The sequence below is a fragment of the Bradysia coprophila genome, chromosome X (assembly GCF_014529535.1).
Source record: "Bradysia coprophila strain Holo2 chromosome X, BU_Bcop_v1, whole genome shotgun sequence".
NCBI classification, from domain to species: Eukaryota; Metazoa; Arthropoda; class Insecta; order Diptera; family Sciaridae; genus Bradysia; species Bradysia coprophila.
Genome location: NC_050737.1, coordinates 1981533 through 2004409, shown reverse-complemented (window position 1 = coordinate 2004409; position 22877 = coordinate 1981533). Strand labels below are relative to the sequence as shown.

General features: G+C 33.2%; 1 protein-coding gene across 5 annotated transcripts; it reads left to right on the top strand.

Annotated features, from left to right (window-relative positions):
- The first annotated feature begins 6179 nt into the window (after positions 1–6179).
- LOC119082597 (progestin and adipoQ receptor family member 4) lies at positions 6180–21828 on the top strand. 5 transcript variants are annotated; one of them, XM_037192150.1, is made up of 8 exons: positions 6180–6294; positions 8117–8118; positions 8330–8715; positions 13180–13392; positions 13460–13557; positions 13660–13797; positions 18190–18330; positions 18853–21828. In XM_037192150.1, exons 3-8 carry the CDS (start codon positions 8469–8471, stop codon positions 18952–18954), a joined length of 939 nt encoding a protein of 312 aa, XP_037048045.1. In that variant the 5' UTR covers positions 6180–6294; positions 8117–8118; positions 8330–8468; the 3' UTR covers positions 18955–21828. The 5 variants fall into 5 exon arrangements, with proteins under 5 accessions (XP_037048045.1, XP_037048064.1, XP_037048068.1 ...); XM_037192169.1 differs by having other exon boundaries at positions 6223–6508; XM_037192173.1 differs by lacking the exon at positions 8117–8118 and having other exon boundaries at positions 6234–6294.
- The last annotated feature ends 1049 nt before the right edge of the window (positions 21829–22877 follow it).

Sequence of the window (22877 nt, the reverse complement as noted above, 5' to 3'; positions counted from 1 at the left end):
TCGTCAAGCGAGTCGCCACTGGTCAGCGATGGGTTTTGATTTTTTATTTTTACAAGTTAACACACTTGCCTCATACCAAGGTTCTGAAAGAACTTTGCCTTATACCCCTTATACCCCCTAAAAACCCGTGCTTCCACCTACGTAATAAACCCATACTAAACGAGCTGAACTTAATCTATATTATATACGAAGAACCAACTTATAGCTCCCAACATCTCAGCGTTAAATAAATAAATTCAATAAATCCAACTCGAATACCTAGAGGAATTTCGAATTTTATGGAAGACGTGCGACTGTTACCTGCTTACGACTTAAAATGCGGAAGGTCAGGATGTGATAAATTGTGTACTACGAAAACAACCAGAAAAAGAGAGAAATACTAGAGATGATATCAGAAGAAAAAAATTGGCCGAATTTTCTCAACAAGCAAACTGATTGTTACCGACTATATACAACATCATAAATATTAATTTCCGACGAAATTTGCACTATAGTGCCATTGCTTTGTCTATTCGTTTATAACGTTTTGTAGATTCATCAGTCAGTTTCTATCTAGTCAAATTGTTGGTCGTCTGCTGAACGTTTTTGGTTTTGTTTAGATTAAAATTTGATTCAATGTGACCACCGATGTTTTAAAAGTAAGTGGCCGTGAATTAGTTAGTCTTTGCGTAGCAATTGGATGTAAAATTTTATGGATTGTGCGATTATTAATGTTTTCAGCCACTGATGATGGCATCTGATATCGAATTAAGTTTGGCAATAAATCATTATTGATCAGTTTTATGACCTGAAACCGGAATGGTCAGACCAGGAAATTTGTATGAAAATTTCTGGCTAACTGAAATCGACCTGAACTAGAGGAAGTATGAAATTCAAGACGTAATTCTATTACGTTTAAGAACACTTACCTACACAACTTGATGCACATTCATCACTGAGTCAGTGACACTGACGTAGCAAAACATGAGAAACGACTTTAGAGATCGAGAGGAAAAATGCTTAGCATTTCAAAATTTATTTTAAATTTAGAACGACTGCTGAATGCCTCCTGTTCTTTTCGTTTTTTCCCCAAAGTCTTAAAATAATATTACCAACCACTGTTTACGGACGTTTTTTTTTTCTGCGTTAAGCTCATCTCACTCCGCTGTAAATCAATTTCCTCTCAAAGTTTATCTGTAGACAAAATTGGAAATTCATATCCATTAGCATGATAAATATTATATCAGCAACAGAAAATTAATGTAATTGTGCTTTGTTACACGAGGAAATATAAAAATAAAATTCAATTGAGGAAATGTGTGGTATTTATATGCCGTGCATAGGTAGATTAGATATAAATATAGAGAGAAAGTCTAATAAAACAATGTGTGCGGTGCAAAGAGGTTCAGAGGTCTTCACCATTTCGATGTGGAATGTGGAAATAGTTTTGAACTTTAACACTAGACGTATATCAAACAAAAACGTATAGTCGTGAAGTGAGTTCAAAAGGTTTTTCATATGCTTTTATAAAATACAGACACAGCGTGCAGCGTCTATTAGATGCGTCAACTAAATACCGGCTGGTTGACTCAACAGAAAACAAATATGAAACTTTTCCTGCAAGGCCTGTAAGGCTCAAAAATTGATTGTTTTGCACAAAAATAGTTCATTACTTAACAATCTTAACAATCGGCTGCTGCTCGATCGGTAAATTTAACACAAGAAGTACAATTTCCACCATTTTCCCCATTGCCAAGTAAGGTATTTTATTCAAAAACTTGAGGTAAAGTTTTGGCTCCGTGTATAGAGTGTTATGATGAAAGAGAAGAAGATATTTTGACAAGCCCCTCAAGGCAAGTTAAAATAAACTGGCCTTCTGTCCTCTCGCTCTCAACGTACCACGTTGAACGAGAAGCAAATACTTTGACAAGTACCCCAAGGCAAGTTATAATAAGTTAACTTTACCTCACGAAAACATTTTGTTCACTAGCAACCTTGAATGATCGTAGTGACATCAATAGAGTATGCAAATTTTTTCCAAATTTGTTAAAAGGTTTATGACACACGGTCCAGCTTCGCTTCTTGTTGTAAAACAGCCTACCAAAATCAGCATTTTAACAATATTTTGTTCACCAAGAAAAAAAGGTGGACTTTCATTTCGAGGGTGTGGTTTGTGGACAGCGCGTAGCGAGGGCAGCAAGTCACCCGAGACTTGAGTTTCACGAGTTTCATAAAGGAGATCGAACGCTATTTTTGCGTTAGACTTATATTAACCTAATGGGCACTTAGAATTAACTAAAGTTTTAATTTAGGTAAATAGATCGTGGACGATTGACACAGTCTAGTCCAAGGTTCTGAAAGAACCAGGTTAAGACAACTCTGAGTTAACACAAATTGAGTTCAGCGGCTACGAAGTTTATATGAAAAAAGCAACGTAACAAAAACAAAATTCAGAATTTTCCTAAAGATTTATTCACACACAATCTGTACTGAGTGAGTTTATCGATTTCGGTGTCACCCGCCTTCGTGGGTGTCTTAACCTGGTTCTTTCAGAACCTTGGTCTAGTCTGACACAATGTTGTTACCAATTTCATTTATCAAAATTTATTGGTCAAAATAAAGTTCTGCGCCTCTGACAACCGTCTCGTAAGTTCACAATTTTTGATGGGTAATCTGTTTTCTTATCAATATAATCTAATTTCCCCTGTACATTATATTTGGGATTGATTGATATAAAAAGCTTTTTCAGATAATTTTTTGGACATACACTACACATCATCATCATATACTGTAATGCTAGTGTAACATAACATAACACATAGAATATTTAACAAATTTTAAATGCATATTTGGAACCAGTGGATACGAACCACAATTAATAACCGTAATATTTTTCATTCGCTTCATTTTCATTGCTAGGGAAAAAATATTCGTGAAATTTATCGCTTACGCTATGTTTTTAAATCCGGTATCCCTTCTATTATTTATTAGCAAAATTAATACTGAAGTGAACAGCTGAGCTTTAAAAAAAATGCAAAAATTGAATCAGCGGTATATTGCATCAGATAACTTGTAAAATCCAAAATAAATTTTGACCAGCTGGGATGTGTATTCTGTGGCTTTTGTGTAACTAAAGCTTTTACAAACGACTTCAATAACGACTTCAAAAATAATGACAAGGTCTGGGTAATATGGTCTTTCATATAAGAGTACAATGTTTAAAAAATGGAAGTACTAGATTTGAAATCAACAGATTAAAAATACTTTGATCGATATAAGTAATATACCCGATAATAATACTGGTCATATGCTTGCCGCCTGTAACAGGTTAAATCAAAGCTTTGTAGTAATTGTAAAGAAATTTCGATTAGCTAAAGTTCTTTTCTATTCCTCAAATCTGTGAATGCAGAAATGGGTGTAATTCCAAGACAATCATAAATATTTCGTTTCCATATGTAATGGACCTCGGCTACGCCTCGGATTAACAAAATTTATACAAAAAGTCTACTTGCCCCTAGTCATGTAAAATATTAGTACTTCAAATATATTTGCGATATTTAATGAAGGGAGTTGCGGGGAGCGGTAATAATTTTTACAGTGGCTCTTCATTTACGATAGGTAAATAAAAGTTAAAGTTAAAGTTAAAGTAAAATAAAATTGAACTTACGTAGATTGTTCTGTTAAGGCTGCATTTTTGAAGAAGACAAGTCCAAAAGAATTTAATGTTTAGCACTTTTTCTGAATAATTTATGTAAAACATTCTTTACATCGGTTACAGTCAAAACAGTTACAGGTTACAGGTTACAGGAACAGTCAAAAGTGGTCAAAAAGTGTTTTTTTCTGCTATTTTTATACTAATTTAATTGTAATTGTATTTCTTATTGTTTTCTTGCGATGGAATGAGAAACTTATTCATAGTTACAGGGTAAATAGTGTCACCCTCACGCTTTATATAACAGATGTAGAGAAAGTTTTACTTAATTTTTTTTTTTTTTAACAGACCAATCTTCGCAAGTTCAGTTTTATTTTTTTTAATGGGGGATTGTACCTATCGTTAATGACGAGCCACTGTAAAAATTATTACGATTTGCGCAACTCCCAGAAAGAAAATTGAAAAATTACTGCAACAATTCTGTAAAAGAACACGGTTTTAATATGAGCGAGATGAACACGTTAAGCTTGAAAATGCAAGCAGAGAAAATGCCGAATTACGGCTATTATCGCCTATCGCATTATGGGGTTAGCAAATCGGATTTATTTATTTACTTCCACAGACGACACTTGTAAAGACCAAACATTTTGAAATTATAAGGTTACTAGCCGGACCTCATCGCTTAGAGACAAGTTTAATTCAAAAATAATTGTAGAAAGATCATTTCAATAATAAAGCATCAAGCGTAGCACTGCTACTAGCATTCACATAGAAAATATTTGAAGGCTGATGGTACCAAGAAAAGCTGTCTATTTATTTCCTGAAGACAGGAGTCACGCTTTCCTGTCTTCAAACGAAGATCCGATTATTTGTAAAAAAAGAAAAACGTCATACGTATACTGAGTGGATGCCTCGATATAATAACAAATTTACCTTTATTATATTACATGTGGAAGTAGCAATTTTAGGGATTATCTGTACGGAACACACATTTCACACAACTTAAATTCTTTTTAGAATCATTGGAAACGAAAACGATTCAATGTTACCATTTAGGTACAACATCTGTAACTCTTCTTTTTTGATCGTTAAATCTTTTTATTCAAGCTTTTATCTCCATATTAACCCGATTTCGAATTCAAGTTTTTATTCAGAATCCCATACAAGCGATGCGAGTATAAAACGTTTTTTTTTAAGTAGCGTGAGAAATTTCGGTAGACTGTTAGATTTATTATATGCTTTTGTGTTCGATTGAGAACAGTTTCGGTGGAAAGCGTTACCTTCAATGCTGTATGTAGGAAGGGTTTTAACTTTGATAATAGGGATCCCGGAGTAAAGGGATAACCTAGGAGATTAATTTGGTTATGTTGGCAATCGGTAATTATCAGAATCCGCAATAAAAACCTGATCCATCCGTCGATGATGCGTAGATGATTAATTTTTATTTTGTTTAAATTCCTGTAGAGGCGAACAAGAAAGCAGTCATTTCAGTACCTTCAAACAAAACACACCACATTGACTTAGCATAATCGCTCACCGAAAGTTTTTTTTTCGAAATGGAAATGTTATACCGTACAATGTAGAGTTTTGCTAGAAGAAGATTTTGTTTTCCGATCCAACCAAAGAGTTAGAAATAATTATGAGAACCATTTCTTTTTTGGACCAAAGTTCGACGATTCTTTATGTGTCTCCTGAAGGTAGCAAAAACAATGCGGAACAAATAAACCCGTAGAGCATTAAGCCCATAAAAAGTGTATTTGAGTTAAGTTCAGTCGTGAATTCTACAACTTTCCAACGACATTTCCAACAGTGTAGTAAGCTTCATGTTGCCGGTTCGTCTGGTATACTTTCAGGGAAAATACAGGTCATTTGTGTTAATATGTGTGCGAAAAAAAAGTCAGTTGTTACTATAACTACCCAAACTCTCAATTTTGTTCTTGTATGGTGAATTTAAGTCAAGGAAAAGTTAAGGAAACTTGCTGTGAAAAATTAATTAACACAAAAAATTTAAAAGCAAAATTCGTAGAGAGAGACGTATATACAAAGAACACGGACAGTAAATAGGACAGTAAATAGGAAGTATCGCAATTGATCCGGTGAACAGAGGTGTATTATGCTCTATAGTAAGAACATCAATATTAAACTTCTTCGTTTCTTATCAAGCCATCAAGTGGTGTTTCTATAACACCAATAGATAAACATTATCACGAAAACATAATTTGTCCATTAAGCCAGTGTGCCATATTCAATCTGTCATATCATCAGCCAAACTTTTCCAACAAAAAGTATAAAATATTACGCATACCCACTATTGATGCCTGTATTTCTCTACATCGAACATTTTCTCAAAATCCATTCATAAACAGAGCAAACATTCCCCTCACGTTCGTGTATATTATGCTGCTTTTTGTTTTCTTCTTCGTATAATCGTTATATGGGAGCATAGTCACACAGAGCATAGCCAACACAGAGCATATAGCATTTAGCGGAAAAACCGTTCGTCTGGTTCGGATATTTCCGTGTGTAAGCATGAACACATTACAAGTTTTATAGAACGCAGAATTATAAGTCGGAGGAAAATTGGAAAATCTTTTCCTTTACATATTCAGTCCAACAAAATTGCTCGATCCGGCCACAAACAAGTTTCGCGATTTGTTTAGGGGGTAAAGGAAAAATGATTTCATTTTAATGGGCTTTGGTTAAACAAAAAAAAAAGAGAAACAGAAATATTGCACAAAAAGTTCGATAGTTTTAAAGGTTTCATTGAAATGTATATTCATTTTCCCGTGTACAGTGGATGGAAATTGTTTGAATTATAAAAATAGAAAAATTGGGTTTTTCTCATCAATTTCGTGAAATTTGTGATCCGAAAAAAATGTGAGCGAATCGAAATGTAAAAAAAAAGTTATTCTCATAGTGATTGTGTGAAAATTGTCCCTCTTTTTTTGCCAGTACGAACATGTCACCTTTTCTGTTTTATATGTGCTGTATACCTTTTCGAACTGTGTAGTCACCGAGAGAGAGAGGAGGGATGTTTTATTAGAAAGTTGTGTAACGCGATCTTGAGGCGTGATTTCTTTTTCAGTCGAATACGCTTTGCAGATATTGCAGAGTTTTCTTTAGCTTGTTTCTCCATATCAATTATTTCGAATGGATTCTCGATGACTTTATTTATGTTTATTATATTAGCAGAATAAACCACATTTTTTGCTAACTTTTATGAGGTGTTGATGTGTGTAATCGTTTAGACTCTTACACACCGAATTTTTATTTTTGTTAAATAATAATTTTACGTGTGGTGTATTTTATTATGCATAAAAATAGGCAAAATAATATTCCGAAATGTTATATTTACGAAACTACATTAATATGGAACAACTCTCTCTCCTTTTATTAATATTTTGTTTAGTCAATCCATTCCGGAATGCGTGTTTTTCGGTTATACACAAAAAAGCAAATAACATTTTGCTCTCGGGCAAAAACAAATTTTCTTTTTCGCTTGCCAAAAAGAAAAAAAAAAACTTTTTTTTTTTGTATGAATTTGTGTTTAGTCTTTTTCGGAAAGATCAATAAATGTGCTTAGCACGTTTGTGTATTTTTGGAATTGGGAAACCACTTTACAAGCCACATTATACGGTGTCCCCATATATATTTATAGTTTTTCTTTTATTTTGCGCCATTTACGCTAAAGGTGGAACCGATGGGATTGAACAACTATTTTCAGTCAGTGGTGTATTTTTATAATGTCAGGTTCGGATATATAGATCGGTGAACCACTTTGTGTATTTTAAATGAACAATCGAACGACATTAAAAACAAATTCGCAGTTTAAAATTACAATGAACATATAGTCGAACGGACAGCAAAATAACACACAAAGTACAACTTAAAGATAATTGATCTTTACTCGCTTCTGTTATTGATTTTGTAACCTTTTACAGTAAAATGTGTACATCGAAAATTGGCTTGTCGGATGGATTGTGTGGATTGATTGTGTTTCTTTAGTTTTTTTTCTTCTTCTTTTATTCTTTCATGTTCATGTTAAAAGCATTTTATCAGCGCCGAGGGGCAACAACAACAAGAAACTGTAGTCGAATATAATGTACGTGCAGTGCAGTCTAGTAAAACTACTGTGTGTACATAGGTACATAATATATATATAGGCAACGTAAAGCACTATTCTAGGTGTAACATGTGCAGTAAAAATGCATTACCCATCCGCTGCACTGCGACAAATTAGGGATATAATAAATCGTACGAATTTCTCGAAATTTATATGTACACAAATATACTTACATTCAATATCAAAAAAATAAACCCATAAAATCCTTGAGTTCGTTTTTATTTTCATTTGGAAAGACTTGTAAGGATTCTTCGCAATTGACAATAAATTAGATCGCTTTAATTTGGAAGAAGGTAGTGTATTATTTAAGTAGCTGCAAGCACTTGTACACTATTCATTAAATGTTTATACCGTGGTACGAGTAGTACGTGTGGATCTTAGAAGTGATTTTTGTATTTTCTGTGTTTGTTTGTTGTTTTTCTTCTTTTTTCTGTGCACATTGCAATAAATCCACATTGATTTACACTTCGCTTAATTGAAGAAAAAAAAACTGTAAAAATAAATTATTTTGTAATTCAACGGTTTTCCATCTACTTTTTCTCTAAAAAAAAGAAAAAAAAAAACAAAACCCACAGTACGTCTCAACCATTGAAGAAAGTATAGCAACAAAAATGCTTGAAAGGTAGCAAAAACAGTCATAATAACAATTCATAAATCGGCAGACGAAATTAAAGAGTGCGTGTGTGATAAATAAGGAAGTGATCTACACGAAAAATGATCGAAAATAATGAATTGATAGTTGGTTCGGATGACAAAGCCAATCACATCGAAATGGATGGCAATAAGATCGATCAATTCACCAAGTCCACGTCCGTTGATTTGCTCCAATGGAAAGACATGCCGCGTCATCTACAGTTCAATCCGTACGTTCACACTGGATATCGTCCATTAACGAATTTCAGGGGATGCTTGAACAGCCTGTTTTACTATCACAACGAAACGGTGAATATTTTAACGCACGGTGAGTATGCGGAGTTGATGTTATTAGAAATTCCAATTTCAACCTTTTTTTTTTCATTCCATTCGAATAAATCGAATTGTATATTGGACTGGTTGGGCTGATGCTAATCATTTAAATTCACATTCATTATAAGTAATTATGAGCGAACGATCCATAATGATTTTTAGCAAATGAAATATTGACGATGGTCACATCCCAAAAATGTGGGTGGTTACGTGTCATTATTTCGGATATTCTGTTTTTTGTATAATGTTTCACTGGCAGGTTCGAAGCAAACGTCAATAACTGTCTAGTCTATTTTTGTGCAAATTGGAAAATAAACGAGAAATTTGTGCTAAGATCGATAGAATGACATACGGGAAGTAATAATAAGGAAATGTTGGGACTGGCGCGGAAATATAAAATATTCCATACCCATATCCCATGCCTCCGGATCAAACTAATTCCTTCAAAAACCTTCCCTTAAGTGGTCCTTTGCAATTCTATTTCCACACCAACAAGAATTTCCTTCAGATTATATATTCCATCAACTTCAAATAACTTGAGTAAATTGGACAGACAAAACGATTACGGTTCTCAATCAGTCGAAATTTCGCGTAACAGTAAATTTCACTCGGTATTTTTACAAGAAAATTCAACTTGACGAAATTTGTGTATTTTCGTCAAGCTAGATGTTCCTTATAACAAAACCAAATGTCCCCAAACCGAAGTTGAAAGCTTGCGAAGTGATCCGACACGCTAATACTCAAGACACGAAGCATCGAAAACGTGCTTTCAACATTTGGTCAAAAATAAAGCGTCACACTGAGAAAAACGTTTTATCGAATGTATTAGCCAAAAATAAGTCACGACGTTTTACGATCTTATTTATTTTTTCGTTAAGCTTCGAAGATCAAAGGAAAATTTGGTCGTAAACAAGTTTTCGATGTTTCGTGTGTTTTCAGAATAACACCTCGGGGATCCGTTAAAAAAAAACTTCAAATGATAATAAAACGCCTTCATTACAAAATTTTTGAAAATTTTATTTTTTAATCGGATGAACCTTTCACTTTTCCAGCAAGAGCATGACCATGTAATCATTAAATTTGTGAATTATTCTGTTCAAGATTTAATATCAAACACTAGGCAATATATGAGATCTTGCATTTTGTTCTAAGAGAACACTAGCCACTAGCTACACCGTAGCTGCTACAGTTCTTATATGTTTATCGGCACTGTCGATAACAGATGACTATAACTATCAATTTGCTGTTATTTAGGGAGATGCTGAAGTACGTATTTTTAGGACACAGGTAAAAGTAGATGCAGGAAAAGCGGTCGATCAATTCAGAAATTACGGACATCCATCAACCACAACCACACAAAAAAAAACTTGTTGAACACAATATTTTTTCAACATTTCAATATCCTTCAACTTATTTGAAGTATTCAATTTGAGACTTCAATTGCTCCACCGTCAAGTATATTCAATGGCGTTCTATTCGACCATAATCTGAATAAATCTCGGAATAAGTATTTTTCAATGACGTTCCACTTGTAAGAGAATTTTGAAATAACATTTTTATTACCTTTGTCGATATTGTACGTTCGTGTAGGCAGATTTTCTATTATTAACACAAAACGGCCAGAGTCTGACAGGGTAGGTATGTCGTAGAAAAAAAAATTGGACCTAACGTTGGCGGATGTTTCCAACATAATAGGAGAATGGAAACTCTCCGAGAAAATGATGAAACTTTGAATTCTTTGTGCAACTTCCTTAGCTGTAAGCGAAAAAATAATTTTGCAGAAGTAATTTCGCGAAACTGAATGCACGGTTCGTTAGCCTGGAATTGTGAACAAACTTAATGATATACTACATAGACCAGTTCTCTCTGTATAAATACGTAAATACCGCGTGACTGGGAAGACCTAAATAGTGTTCTTTTAATTGAAAAAAAAAATGCGGATTCAGAGCAACAGTTTATTGCGAACAAAATATTAACCAGGTTTCCGGTGAAAAGAAGATGCATAAAAATAGACTTGTTAATTATAGACCCAAACTACCACGGGTCGGAAAGAATTCCGCTTTTTAGTATTGTAAGTGATTTATCGTTTAAAAGAAAAATCAAAAGAAGAAATGGTTGCCCTACAATCTGTTTGTTCCAAACGATTCCAATGAAACCAATCTGAAAAGTACAAAAACTGGTCAAATTTGTAACATTTACCATCCCCAATATAAAAAAATCCTATTTTTATAAACGACATTCACCAGTTGCGGAGGAGTGATGGATACGAATGTGTACTCAATAAACAGTATCAATAATTAATGTTGATAAACTTATTTATAAAATATGTTGACTGAGAGGGACAGTGAGAGGCAGAGAAAGAGAGAGGCGCTGATAAATAAAAAATAATTAAATAAAAGCAATTACCGATAACCGAAAAGCAATCATTTTCAATTACATTATAAAGGTGGCTAAAGTTTCTTATTACATTTTCAGTTAAAGGGAAAATTTGTTTGAAAATTATGGGATAATATTATTAAACCACCCCACCATACTAAAGCGTCGTCCGTATGACGATAATACATTAAGTATATCTATATGGTGTATTCAGACAGTATATCATTATTCGTTTTTGGATTTTTTTTTACATTATTAACAATCTGGTGCTGCGTTTGTCAGCCACAACGTTCGTTGATTAATCTGTCCTGATCTCAAATGTAGCGATGAAGCGTTTTTTTTTACTTTCAAAAAGCAATTTGTTACTCGAAGTAAATTCTTTCGATTCAAAAATAAAAATTCGTTTTACGGTTCAACAATGACAAATCGAAATGAAGTCAGACCAAATTCCACAAACTTCTAAACTTTGTCCTTATTAGACGCAACAATTATTCCATCTAAAGAGGAATAAATGTATACGGAATGAATGTCACCACACTGACCTATTCATGTAGAATAAGGGTGCTTGTAATCGATAGCTGCATGGTGTAGCGTAAATGTATCCAATTTTTCAATGAGCCAATGTAGTTGTTAAGCTCCTAATTAGTAACCATTAAATGCAGTAGTTGTGCCAATTAAGTCTGGCTTAATATATCGGTGGTGCTTCAGCAGCAAAATATTACTCATACGGGTTTTGTACACTTTGTTACCAACTGACAGATGCCTATTTTGTAGATATTTATTGATGGCCCCATTCAGATGAGTAGGGTTACTCGGTTAAAGAGATAAGTTCCAAAATTCAATTCTATAATTTGTCCAATATTAATCTTCAAATATTCCATATGTATAGTCGCCATATAAAGGGTACACTTGCATTGAGTGCATATTCTCATAAATGCTCGTGTTCTAACTAAGGATTCACTTCGATTTTAAGTGAATTAGGGATCTGGTCTTCTTAGACAACAAAATTTTGCCATTGAATTCACATATTAGCGACTGGGAAATGTTGGTTTTACTGACAACGTCAACAAAAGCAAGCAATTAGCTGACTTATATAGCAGAAGTTATGTTAGAATTAATGAAGGAAAAGATTTTATGATGAAAAAGTGAAGTAACAGATTTAACACATTGAAATTTATTGCGGCTTTCCAACTTTCGGCACCCTGGACTTTATTTAAATAGTCGAGGAAGCCTCCAAATAAATTTCTAAAAATCCAAAACTGAATTCTAGATTTTTAGAAATTTATTTGGAGGTATTTCACAACGATTTAAGTAAAGTCCAGGGTGCCGAAAGTTGACAAGCCGCAATTATTTTGAATGTGTTAATGACTGCTAAATGCTTCTAGCTTGTAAAATGTTAGGAGCCTGACTGGAATTTTAGGTTGACCTAATCCGTTGCGAGTTTCAATTAAAAAAGACTTGAAACTGTTTTCCCCTTATTAACAGCATGTATGTTTTCTATGTTCATCCACCCTATGGACATTACAAAATATGACAATGCTATATCATCCAGATAACACGTTCGTAACCATCAGATTGACACAATTAAATGTATATAATGTGGTCGAAATCACTAAATTGCAACCAACGCTGATTGTGTTCTTTCGGCTATTTTATCACACACTGACCATATAACGCTTGTGGTCACCATAAATGATGTGTGAACTGTAGTTTTGGTTAATTGCACTTGAGAATAAGGCCACGCCGAAATTTTGTTGAGTTGTTTCGGATCCAAGCTGTCAATTAACAAAATAACTGGAATATAGGTCGGCTCTGAATTTGAAAACACAGAAAAAGTTGATTGGAAAATGCTGCCAGAATTATCACTGCAGATTTAGCTGTGCGGAAATTTCTTTACTTTTACAAACATTCTCAGAAACTTATCTCAATCTATGTAAAGTGTTTACTAAGAGATAGTGCTCTCGTCTGAGATCATATAACACACATAACAGCGATTCAATGATAAAATCATCAAACTGTTTCCCATAGCATACCATAAACACCTAGACACACAGCGAAAACTGAAATGTTTATTTTCAATCAGGAATACCAGTGATATACATCTTGGCAACAGTTCCATATTTGATGCCTTGGACCGATTTCCGATTTTTATCGTGGTGCCACTTGATTGGCTCTTTGGCACCGTGGTGTGGAAGTTTTCTTTACCATTTATTCATGAATCTCGACCATGGCGAAGTGGTTTATTATCGATTACTCAAGTTGGATATGTTTGGCATATGGATGAGTCAAAGTTTCGGTAATTATAACACCGTGCCCCAATGAATATTGCATTTTGTTCTTCATTTTAATGGGGTTCATTGTAGGAGCCGTTACTTTTGTTACCGCAACGGGGTTTTGTTGGAGAATCAAATCAATTCTTATTTTGGGCTATTGTGTGCTATGTTTGTATGGACTCTATAAGGTAAAGTTTTACACATTTACTACCACACACATCGTGTGGCGTGGACGTGTGACCGTGTTATAATTATGATATAAAAAATGTGTCCTTTTCGTGTACGTATAGGCATTGTTAGCGTCTTCTCCTTGGCAACGGAGACTGTGCTTCCTATTTCCGTTTGTGATGAGAGTGCATTTGGTAGTATTAAGAATGTTTAAATTGGCTGGAGGAAATACAGAATCAATGGTGCATGTCTACTTACAGGTAAGTGCAAGCATAATGTTTACAGTTTGAAAAATTCAAAACCTCATTATTTCTACATAACGAGAAAAGTTTTACATCTTACTATAATGCTAAAGAGCATCAGCGAAATTTCACTTAATGCACTACAAGCATGAGTGGTCATAGAGACTATGACAGATGTCCTATTGTGTATGATGGTTTTTTTTTTTCAACCTTTTTAACAGTGTCAAAGTTTGTATGATTGTCCAGTTTCAGTACTCTATTAAGAATATAAATCATGCACATGCTTGCGTTGCGTTGGTGGTATCATTCATAAAGTTCGACGACCATTTTCACCCAGGGATTATTTTTGGATTTTTTTAAAGCAAATTTGTTAAAACTTACCTAAAATTTTCCAAAATTTTCTTACAAATTTCCAAATTTGTTTTTGTAAATTAAGCAAACCAATTTTCCAAAAATTGGTCCTGTTTTCGCCTCTTTCTATCACGTTTTCAATCACATCTTGCATCTATTTCGCACATACCTTAGGAAAGATCTTACCTGTTTAACAGTCTTAAGTCTGTTCATGCAAACTGTAGATTTAAAGAAGCTAAAAATTAAAAGAAAGAACAAAAGTCAATGAATGCTACCACTGCAAAGAATCAATGTCCAATTAACGATAAATCAAACTGCAATTGCAAATATTGCTAACGGTAGCACTTTATTTCAATCAATTTTGCAGCAAGAAAATTAACTTCTCTTTGTTACAACGTTATGTCCAGTGCAAATTTCATTTTCTCCCGTAAATATTTTATACGGCAATCGGTTGACATTCAATCGGTCTTTATCCTGATGGATGTGTACTCAGATTATGTATGTTTAGCTTATGTGTTTAATAGGACAAATTACAAATTAATTAGGAAAATGGACACACGACTAGTCCATGAATGGTAACTTTTAAATTCAGACATTTTTTTTTACGTCATTTTGAGTATGAAGGGTCATTTCGAGAATAATTAGTTTCAAAATGCACTATAGGGAAATGTAGAGGTTGCATAACATAACACACACATTTCACCGACGGCAGGCAGATCAGTAATATTACTATAGGATCTATTACTTCATTTGAACTAAGTATTTCCAAGGAATTCATTTCGCTTGTTTTCCCGATTCTATATTTATAACAGATTATTGCCATACTTAAGACTCGTTGGCTTAGATTGAACTCAAATTAGTAAAATAACTGCATAACTCGTTTTAGTGGGAATTCTTCAACATTTAATTTCCTGTGCCTTTTCTAGCTATATTGTCGGTATCACCTGTCATCTGATACATAATCCCATTCTTGTCTTCTGGTGACCACTTAAGAATTCCATGCACAGTAAGACAATGGACATGATACCGCATTAATCCAATCTAGTTCTAGTCGCTCGTACCGTAAATGGCTATTATATGCACTCAGTATGGATTAGGTGCAATCAATGAATCAAATTATATCTTATTGACATTTAATTAAGTGTAATCACTTGGATTATCAACGAAATAATGCAAGCGATCGCCCATACCCTGTATTATGCATACAGGTTATTTATTTATTTATATGATCCAATTTGAAAAAAAAGAGAAAATAATTCTTGTATACCGATAGGGTTATACAACATTCAACATTAAAAATGAAATTGACAATAAATATTTAAATAGGGAAATTAGACCGAATTGATGGGGTTTTGCTAATTTGTTCGTGAAAAGTCAATAAATAACAGTAGAACTATGTTTGATGTTTATGCACGCTCGTTGAATATCATGTGATATGATTTTACCATTTCGTATTTATGTATATGACGTGTTCACTCGGACAAATTGCAGTGGACTGTCATGTAAATGTATATACGTGAGCTATAGCGTACTTATTATAGAATTTTTCGTATAAAGACAGGAAATGACGATTTTTTCAGCACCAGTCAAGAAAATGGTACATTTCGTACCTAGGACTAAAAGTCTTTTTTAGCGTGTGAGAAGTTTCCAGACAAAGCCGAAGGCGAGGTTTGGAATCGAATACGCTAAAAAAGACTTTTAGTCCGTGGTACGAATAGTATTTTTCATATTGGATGGACAAAGTCGTACTTTTCGGGTCCTAGGTATGAAAAATCCATTTCTGCACCGGGCAACTGAAATACGACATATTTTGGCATGATTTTTTGTTATGAAATGTCAGGTTTTCCCGAACGATATAGCGTGCGAAAAAAAATCATTTCTTTACGATTTATCGTGCGAGAACGGTTTTGAATGAATTTTTCCATGACTATATGATTGAGCAAATTTAATATGGTGAATGTGAAGTTTGATTTTTTTCAAGTAAATTCATGTCTATTTCAGTTGTCAGGTCACAAAACGTTGTTCGTACCTCGACAGGAAATGGATTTTTTCTCGCTTCGCTCGTAACCGTAGGACTGGTGCTGAAAAAATCGTCATTTCCTGACTTGGTACAAAAAATACTATTATAGGCCTGAGAAGATAACCGAAAGTAAAAATGTAGGCCTACAACACTCGATACGTCACACCGAAAAGTACTTTCGGGCTTCAGTCCTTGTGACGTAAATGACTATTACTGTCGAGGTACGAACAACACTTTGTGCATCGGACAAGTGAAATAGACAAAACACATCAATTTACTTGAAAAAATTCAAACTTCACATTCACCATAATATTATTAAATTTGTTCAATCGAATAGTCATGGAAAAATTCATTCAAAACCGTTCTCGCACGATAAAAATCATAAAGAAATAGTATTTTACATGACTAGGGATAAAAAGATAAAAGTAGAGTTTTCGTGTGAATTTTGTTGATCCGAGGCAAAGCCGAGGTCAATAAACACACGAAAACGAGACTTTTCACTTTTTATCCCGAGGTATGTAATGGATTTTACATGCTAAGGGCGTCGAAAGAAGTGCTTGAAACATGAAAAGTACGGTTTTCGACGCATGTAGCATGTAAAGAATTTTTTTACCGCACATATCGTTCGCAATAAACTGACATTTCATAACAAAAAATCATCGCAAAATATGTCGTATTTCAGTTGCCCAGTGCACAAACATTTATTCGATTGACCAAGGATAACATTTTTAAGCGAATGGTTCGGGAAATGAGAAGTTCTGAAAAAAATCAATTTTGCATAGGGGCAGATTTCGACCTCACATCAAGTGTGTAATGTAATTGCTGGACCATTTCATTTCAATTTATGTTATATTCATTCTACAGGCAGCAATCTACGTTCGCGATACTATGGGCGTAGCTACCTACTAAACACTCGTATCTACTTCACAGATTACTATTCCGAACAACTGTTCTAATTTGTGTGTTATGTTATATTGCTAACCGAATTATCTCCCGACATGTGTTTTAGTTGCTAACTGAATCTTAACGATTAATTAATAGCGATTTTCACTTATAATTATAAGTTGGAGGTAGTAAAACTACAGCATGAATTTGCTTCAGCTGTTTTTCAGCTGATCCACACAAACAATCAAAACTGTTTATTCTTTTTTATACGATTGAAGCTGCTACATGCACGCGCGTGGTAGTCTTGAAGCCGTATAAAAAAGTATAAACAGTTTTGATTGTTGTATCGATCAGCTGAAGAACAGCTGAAGCAAATTCATGCTGAAATTTCACTGCCTCTGACTATACACATACTTTGTATGGAGACGTTTTTATAACTGTTTTAACAAGTTTTGCGTCAACTTACAATTAAAAGTGAAAATCGCTATCTCCCTGATAACTCGGTCAGCAAACAAAAACTTAACTCCAGAATACCTTGCGCGGTACGATTAATAGAAATTGGAAAATGGATTTTGTACCTTTCAGGCCATATTTAATAGTAGAGGAATGAAAAAGATTGTCAATTAATCTCACCATGTTCTTCAGGGGGAGAATATTGCAGACATTGATAACGCAGCACTGTGAAGACAATCAACGATATAAGAAAAAAAAGAGTCGAGATACTGAACTCTAGCTAATGTCGACTCATACCACTTACATTTTAAAACAATTGAATTGTAAGACTTTCTTTTCATCTTCGTAAAATACTTAGATCAAATGATGTAACTGTCTGTGAAGAACTTTGGGCCGAGTTAGATATTATTTTTTTGTACTTTGAATTAGAGGTGAGTGGGAGGCCCAGCCCATAAAAGTGAAGCTCCAACATGGGCATTTCCAGAAAACTTGGGCGTCCATATGATTTTCTAGTTGTTATTTATCTATATGCATTATCATCTGAACCTTTCGGAATTAGGAGAATTCGAAAGATATTTAACCACACCACCCACACCACATTCAAATTTTAAAAATGAGAATAGAAGTTGTGGTTTTGTTCTGAAAATAAAAAATCAGGAAAACTAATGAAATGTACTTTGCTTTACCTTGCTCAATTCTAGGACGGGGTATCCATTATTGGCGGAGCAATTGGTGCTGAACATTTGCCGGAAAAATGGTGTCCAGGAAGCGTTGACTTTTGCCTTAATTCCCATAATATTATGCATGTATTAGTCGTCGTGGCAGTGTATTCAATGCACCAGGTAAGTAAAACGAAACCATTTTCCAACTATTAAAGTTTAAGTATGATAAAACAGTGAATGATCCGATGTATACTACGGAAATAAACTCAATGACAAAAGACTCTTACATCTGATTGTTACGTATCGTTATTAAGTTTGTATTCATCAAAACTTTCCATTTTTTCTCGGGAAACTTTCTTTCAAAAAAGTCTCTTCATATAATTAAAGGTATTGTCACATACGATATCGTTGCATATGTATACATCAGTAGTCCCTAGTTCTCTTGGACTGGATATTTGACTGATGAGACATTAATTAGTAAAATGTGGAAGGGTTTTGGCGGCATGCGGAAATCAGATTTTCCACTTTTTGTATTAGCTCGCTCACCTTTTGTGTTTTCGTTTTCGACCTCAACACTGTCGAAACGGGGATTTTTGAATTTGTGAGATTCGGGCTTCTAATCACGAAGATACGTCTTTAAGTTAAATTGCCATGTACAACTCAAAATACCATTTTTTTCTGTTTCTATTTTACTTCAATTAGGCAACTATGAGAGATATGGAATGGATGTCGAAAGCCCAATGCTATGCAACCAATGAAAGTGTACCTTTAGCAAGTATTAATCAATCGCATCCAGAGCTATGACCAGTTGTTTTAAAAAAATCGAATCACAAATTTATTTCTTAAATCTTGCAATTACATCTTCCTATATTGAATCTTTAAACAAAACAAAAAAATTCCAAAAATTGAATTTAAACAATTATTAAACAAAAAAAATTATTTAATCTAAAATATATCAACTTCCTAGGATTAAAGTGAAAAAAATGAAAAGAAAATTTAAAACAAAAAAACAAATAAGTTACAAAAAAAATTAGAAAATTAGGACATTACGTAAAAGTAATGAAAGAAGTACGCTTTTAAAACAAATTTAGTCAGAAATTATTTTTATTGTCGCTGCATTGTTGACAAAAAAAAAAAAATATGTAATAAAGAAAAAAAATCATTTTAACCAAAAATTTAACAAAAGTATTTAGTTTTGAGCGAATAAATACAAAAATGAAAATTATTGTATGAATACAAAACAAAATGAAAAAGAAATAATATACCAAATGGCTGTATGTGTAAATATACAAAAGAAACGTTATGTATATTATATAACACGCACAAGTTATATACTATATCATGTAACACATATTCATACATATGCACACACACACAAAAAATAAACAAAAAAAATGAAAACCCTTAGATACAAAACTAAAAATAAATTTAAAAATAATACAAAAAAAAACCCTCAAACTAAAAATGCTTCTAATTATGCTTCCTTATGGCGCACCCCTTTTAAAAATTACATAAAAAAATTAAATTAACCCGAAAATGGATTTAGATTTTAAGAAATTTTATTTTTCAGTTTTAGATGGATTTTTTTTAGCAAATTTATGTGTTGAACAAATGAAATGAACATAGAAAATAATTTAAAAATAAACTTAAATGATAAAAAAAACGAAAAACAAAATTATTTGTTTATAGGAAGAAAAATAAATGAATATTTATAACGGGAGATAGGGAAATACTTTGATAGATAAATAAATAAAATAAAATAAAAGAAAGAAAAAAAAAACATAAAAACCAAAGAACAAAAAATGAAAAATTTCCAAAAAATGTTGTGATTCTTAAAAGCAAAAAAATGACTTCGGTACTACAATACAACTCTTCTATATTTGTATAGTTTTTCAATTTGAAATAGTTCTATTTTTACTACCAGAATTTTATCGTACGAAACAAGTTCTTCTTATTTAAGTTACATTTACGAAAAAACAAAACAAAACAAACAAAAGAAAATCTATAAAAACTTCAAAAAATCTAACGGTCTAACAAGACACTTATAAAATAGTGACAAAGTATTAAAGAAACGCAAAAATGAAAATAGAGCGAGAATTACTGGACTTTAGGCTCCTGATAATTTTTATTTTATGTTTTCGTTTTGCCTCGGACGATACGCTATATTATACTGTTTCAAGATTTAAAATAAAAAAATATTTAAAAAAAAAGAAAATAAAAAAAAGAAAACTAAAATTAGCTGCAACATCATGTGCGAAAACATGGATTTATGACATTATAGAAAAAACACGGAGTTCAGTAATATAAAATTTAAACCGGATATATAAGCAACTCAGGTAATCACAGGTTTTTGTTATAAAGAGACTGTCCCCGATTTGTGGTCATTCTAATTATAATTAATAAAACCCCACAACTTTTATTTAAAAAAAAAAAAACAAATTTTATTTTATCCTTCTAAATAAATAAGATTTTCAATTTATTGCGTGATCTCATTCGATTAGTTACCTTTGACAGACGGCTATGATCATAAGCTAACGACATCAGCAACAAAAATAAAGTAAAAGATTTTCATTCAATATACAGTCTGTTTAAGGTTATCTACGAGCCTGGTCTTAAGTTTTTGTTAAAGGTGTGTGTCTCCTTTTGGAGTCAGCCCACTTATCCAAGGTATTTCTTATTATCCATCGAAAGACGACAATACCATACCGCGGGTATTTCGTCCGTAATACATCTTCGATAAATCCGTACGTAAATTTTAAATGTTGGGGCTCTAATTGTAAATATATCCACAGAATAAAATTCGATAATAGGCTTCGGATAGGTCGACCCATCCACAAAATCACATTAATTTTCATATAAACTTTGTCCATTTAGGTTTTCATGCATTTCACTTATATTCCACATGTTCCACATGTACGAAAATCCTCAATAAGTTCGAAATAGTTGAGATTAAACCGTAAATCGCTTCCTTTAGTTTTCGATTATTTTACTGTTGATGTGGAACTTCTCCAAAGTGCCACTAGCGCGATTTTGAGACGATCGACTGTTATAGCCTAATGTGGATTTGGGGGATGAATACGACAAAATTCTAGACGTTTATCAATGGGCTTAACAGCATAATTTTTCTGAGCATCTGAAAACGTCTTAGTGTCCCGATTTTAAGTGAAACGTGAATGCAATATCCTGAAACTCGATTCTTGAGAATATTTTTAAATTGTTGAATTATGAAAATGATTGGCGTTAAAGAAGCATCTGATTAAGAAAGTAGAAATAGTTTTTTTTTTGTAATAATGTTGTGCAAAAGATGTATTCTGTCTATCTGTTATTTAAACTTATCGATCGAAACTTTCATAGTGATGATCCACAGGCCGAACATATGCTTGTACACAAATTGAATGCTCTTCGCGACATCACATCTTAAGGAAATCCAGCAGTACCACAAATGTGAACGGTACGATGCTAAAAGAACAGTTCTCTTTTTCTCAGCCTAATTACAAAAAAAAAACTTATTCGATGCATGCAACGAAATGGAATCTACCATAGGATGAGCTGATATTCAGTGCAAAAACAACAACCCCCCTTTCGTTACTTGTATCGATAATAGCTTTGTGTTCACACCACCTTTATTTAATAAACGATTAGGCATTACGAGCCACTTTTTATTCTAATGATCAAAATAAAAAAAGAGAAAAAAATATTTTATTTAAATAATTATATAAGAAATCTAATTAGTAGAGTACGTCCTTGTTTGGACATATTTTTCTTTGACGAGTGGGAAGGTTATAGTTCGTACCGTTGGCAAGGACTATAACCCACTAGTCAAAATAACAAAGTCCGAACAACGACGTAAGTTTTTACTCGCGAGGTTTCGCAAAAATGAAAATTATTCCAAATGTCATCGAGTAATCAATCATTTTCGGGTGGTGCCGCGAGTAATAAAAAAATTCCATTGATCTAACTTTCTTCATCAAATTAAATTACCTAAAATGGTCTTCTCTCTAAAAACAAAACAAAATATAATTAAAAAAAATAGGTAAAAACAAAATAATAAAAATTAACTATTTAGGCTATAAAGCAATATATAAAACTTAATTCAATTTTAATAGTGTACTTATTACAACTATTTTACATCATTATAATTATATAAACGTTGTAAAACATTCATTACATTTTGCAAGGATGCAAGAAATAAATAAATTCAAAAACAAGCGAATATTTTTTAATTGAGTTCCTAATAACTTCATCCATATATTAACAATATTCAAAAGGTAAGTCTACACAAATTCTTTGTCTCCAGTTATTTATCATGCTTGTGGCATCGAAAACACATCGTTAAAGATTTCTCAAAAATGGCCTAATGTTGGCCCGGAGGATATAAACACCCATTTCTATATTATTTTGACATAATTTGTGAGTTCGTTGAAGAAAATCCCCAACTAGGTCTATGAATAACTGGTGACTTAACTGACTCAGCGATTGTAAGAGAAAATTTTTCATTTTATGATTTTTTGACATCGAAGCCGCAATTCATTCACTCGATCCGAAGGGCGGTGCTGGTCCCGATGAAATCAAACCGTTTGTCATGAAAGTGTGTGCATCAGCAGTCGCCTGGCCAGTATGGTTGTTGCATCAAAAATCGTTCGACAGTGGCAAAATAGCGACAGCAGGAAAAATAAATCGAATCGATGCGGTATACAAGAAGAAAGGGGCCAAAACTGATGTTAAAA

Coding starts and splice junctions, on each gene's coding strand:
- LOC119082597 (XM_037192150.1), top strand. CDS start 8,469: ATGATCGAAAATAATGAATTGATAGTTGGTTCGGATGACAAAGCCAAT. Junction 8,716..13,179: donor GGTGAATATTTTAACGCACG/GTGAGTATGCGG, acceptor ATTTTCAATCAG/GAATACCAGTGATATACATC. Junction 13,798..18,189: donor TGGTGCATGTCTACTTACAG/GTAAGTGCAAGC, acceptor GCTCAATTCTAG/GACGGGGTATCCATTATTGG.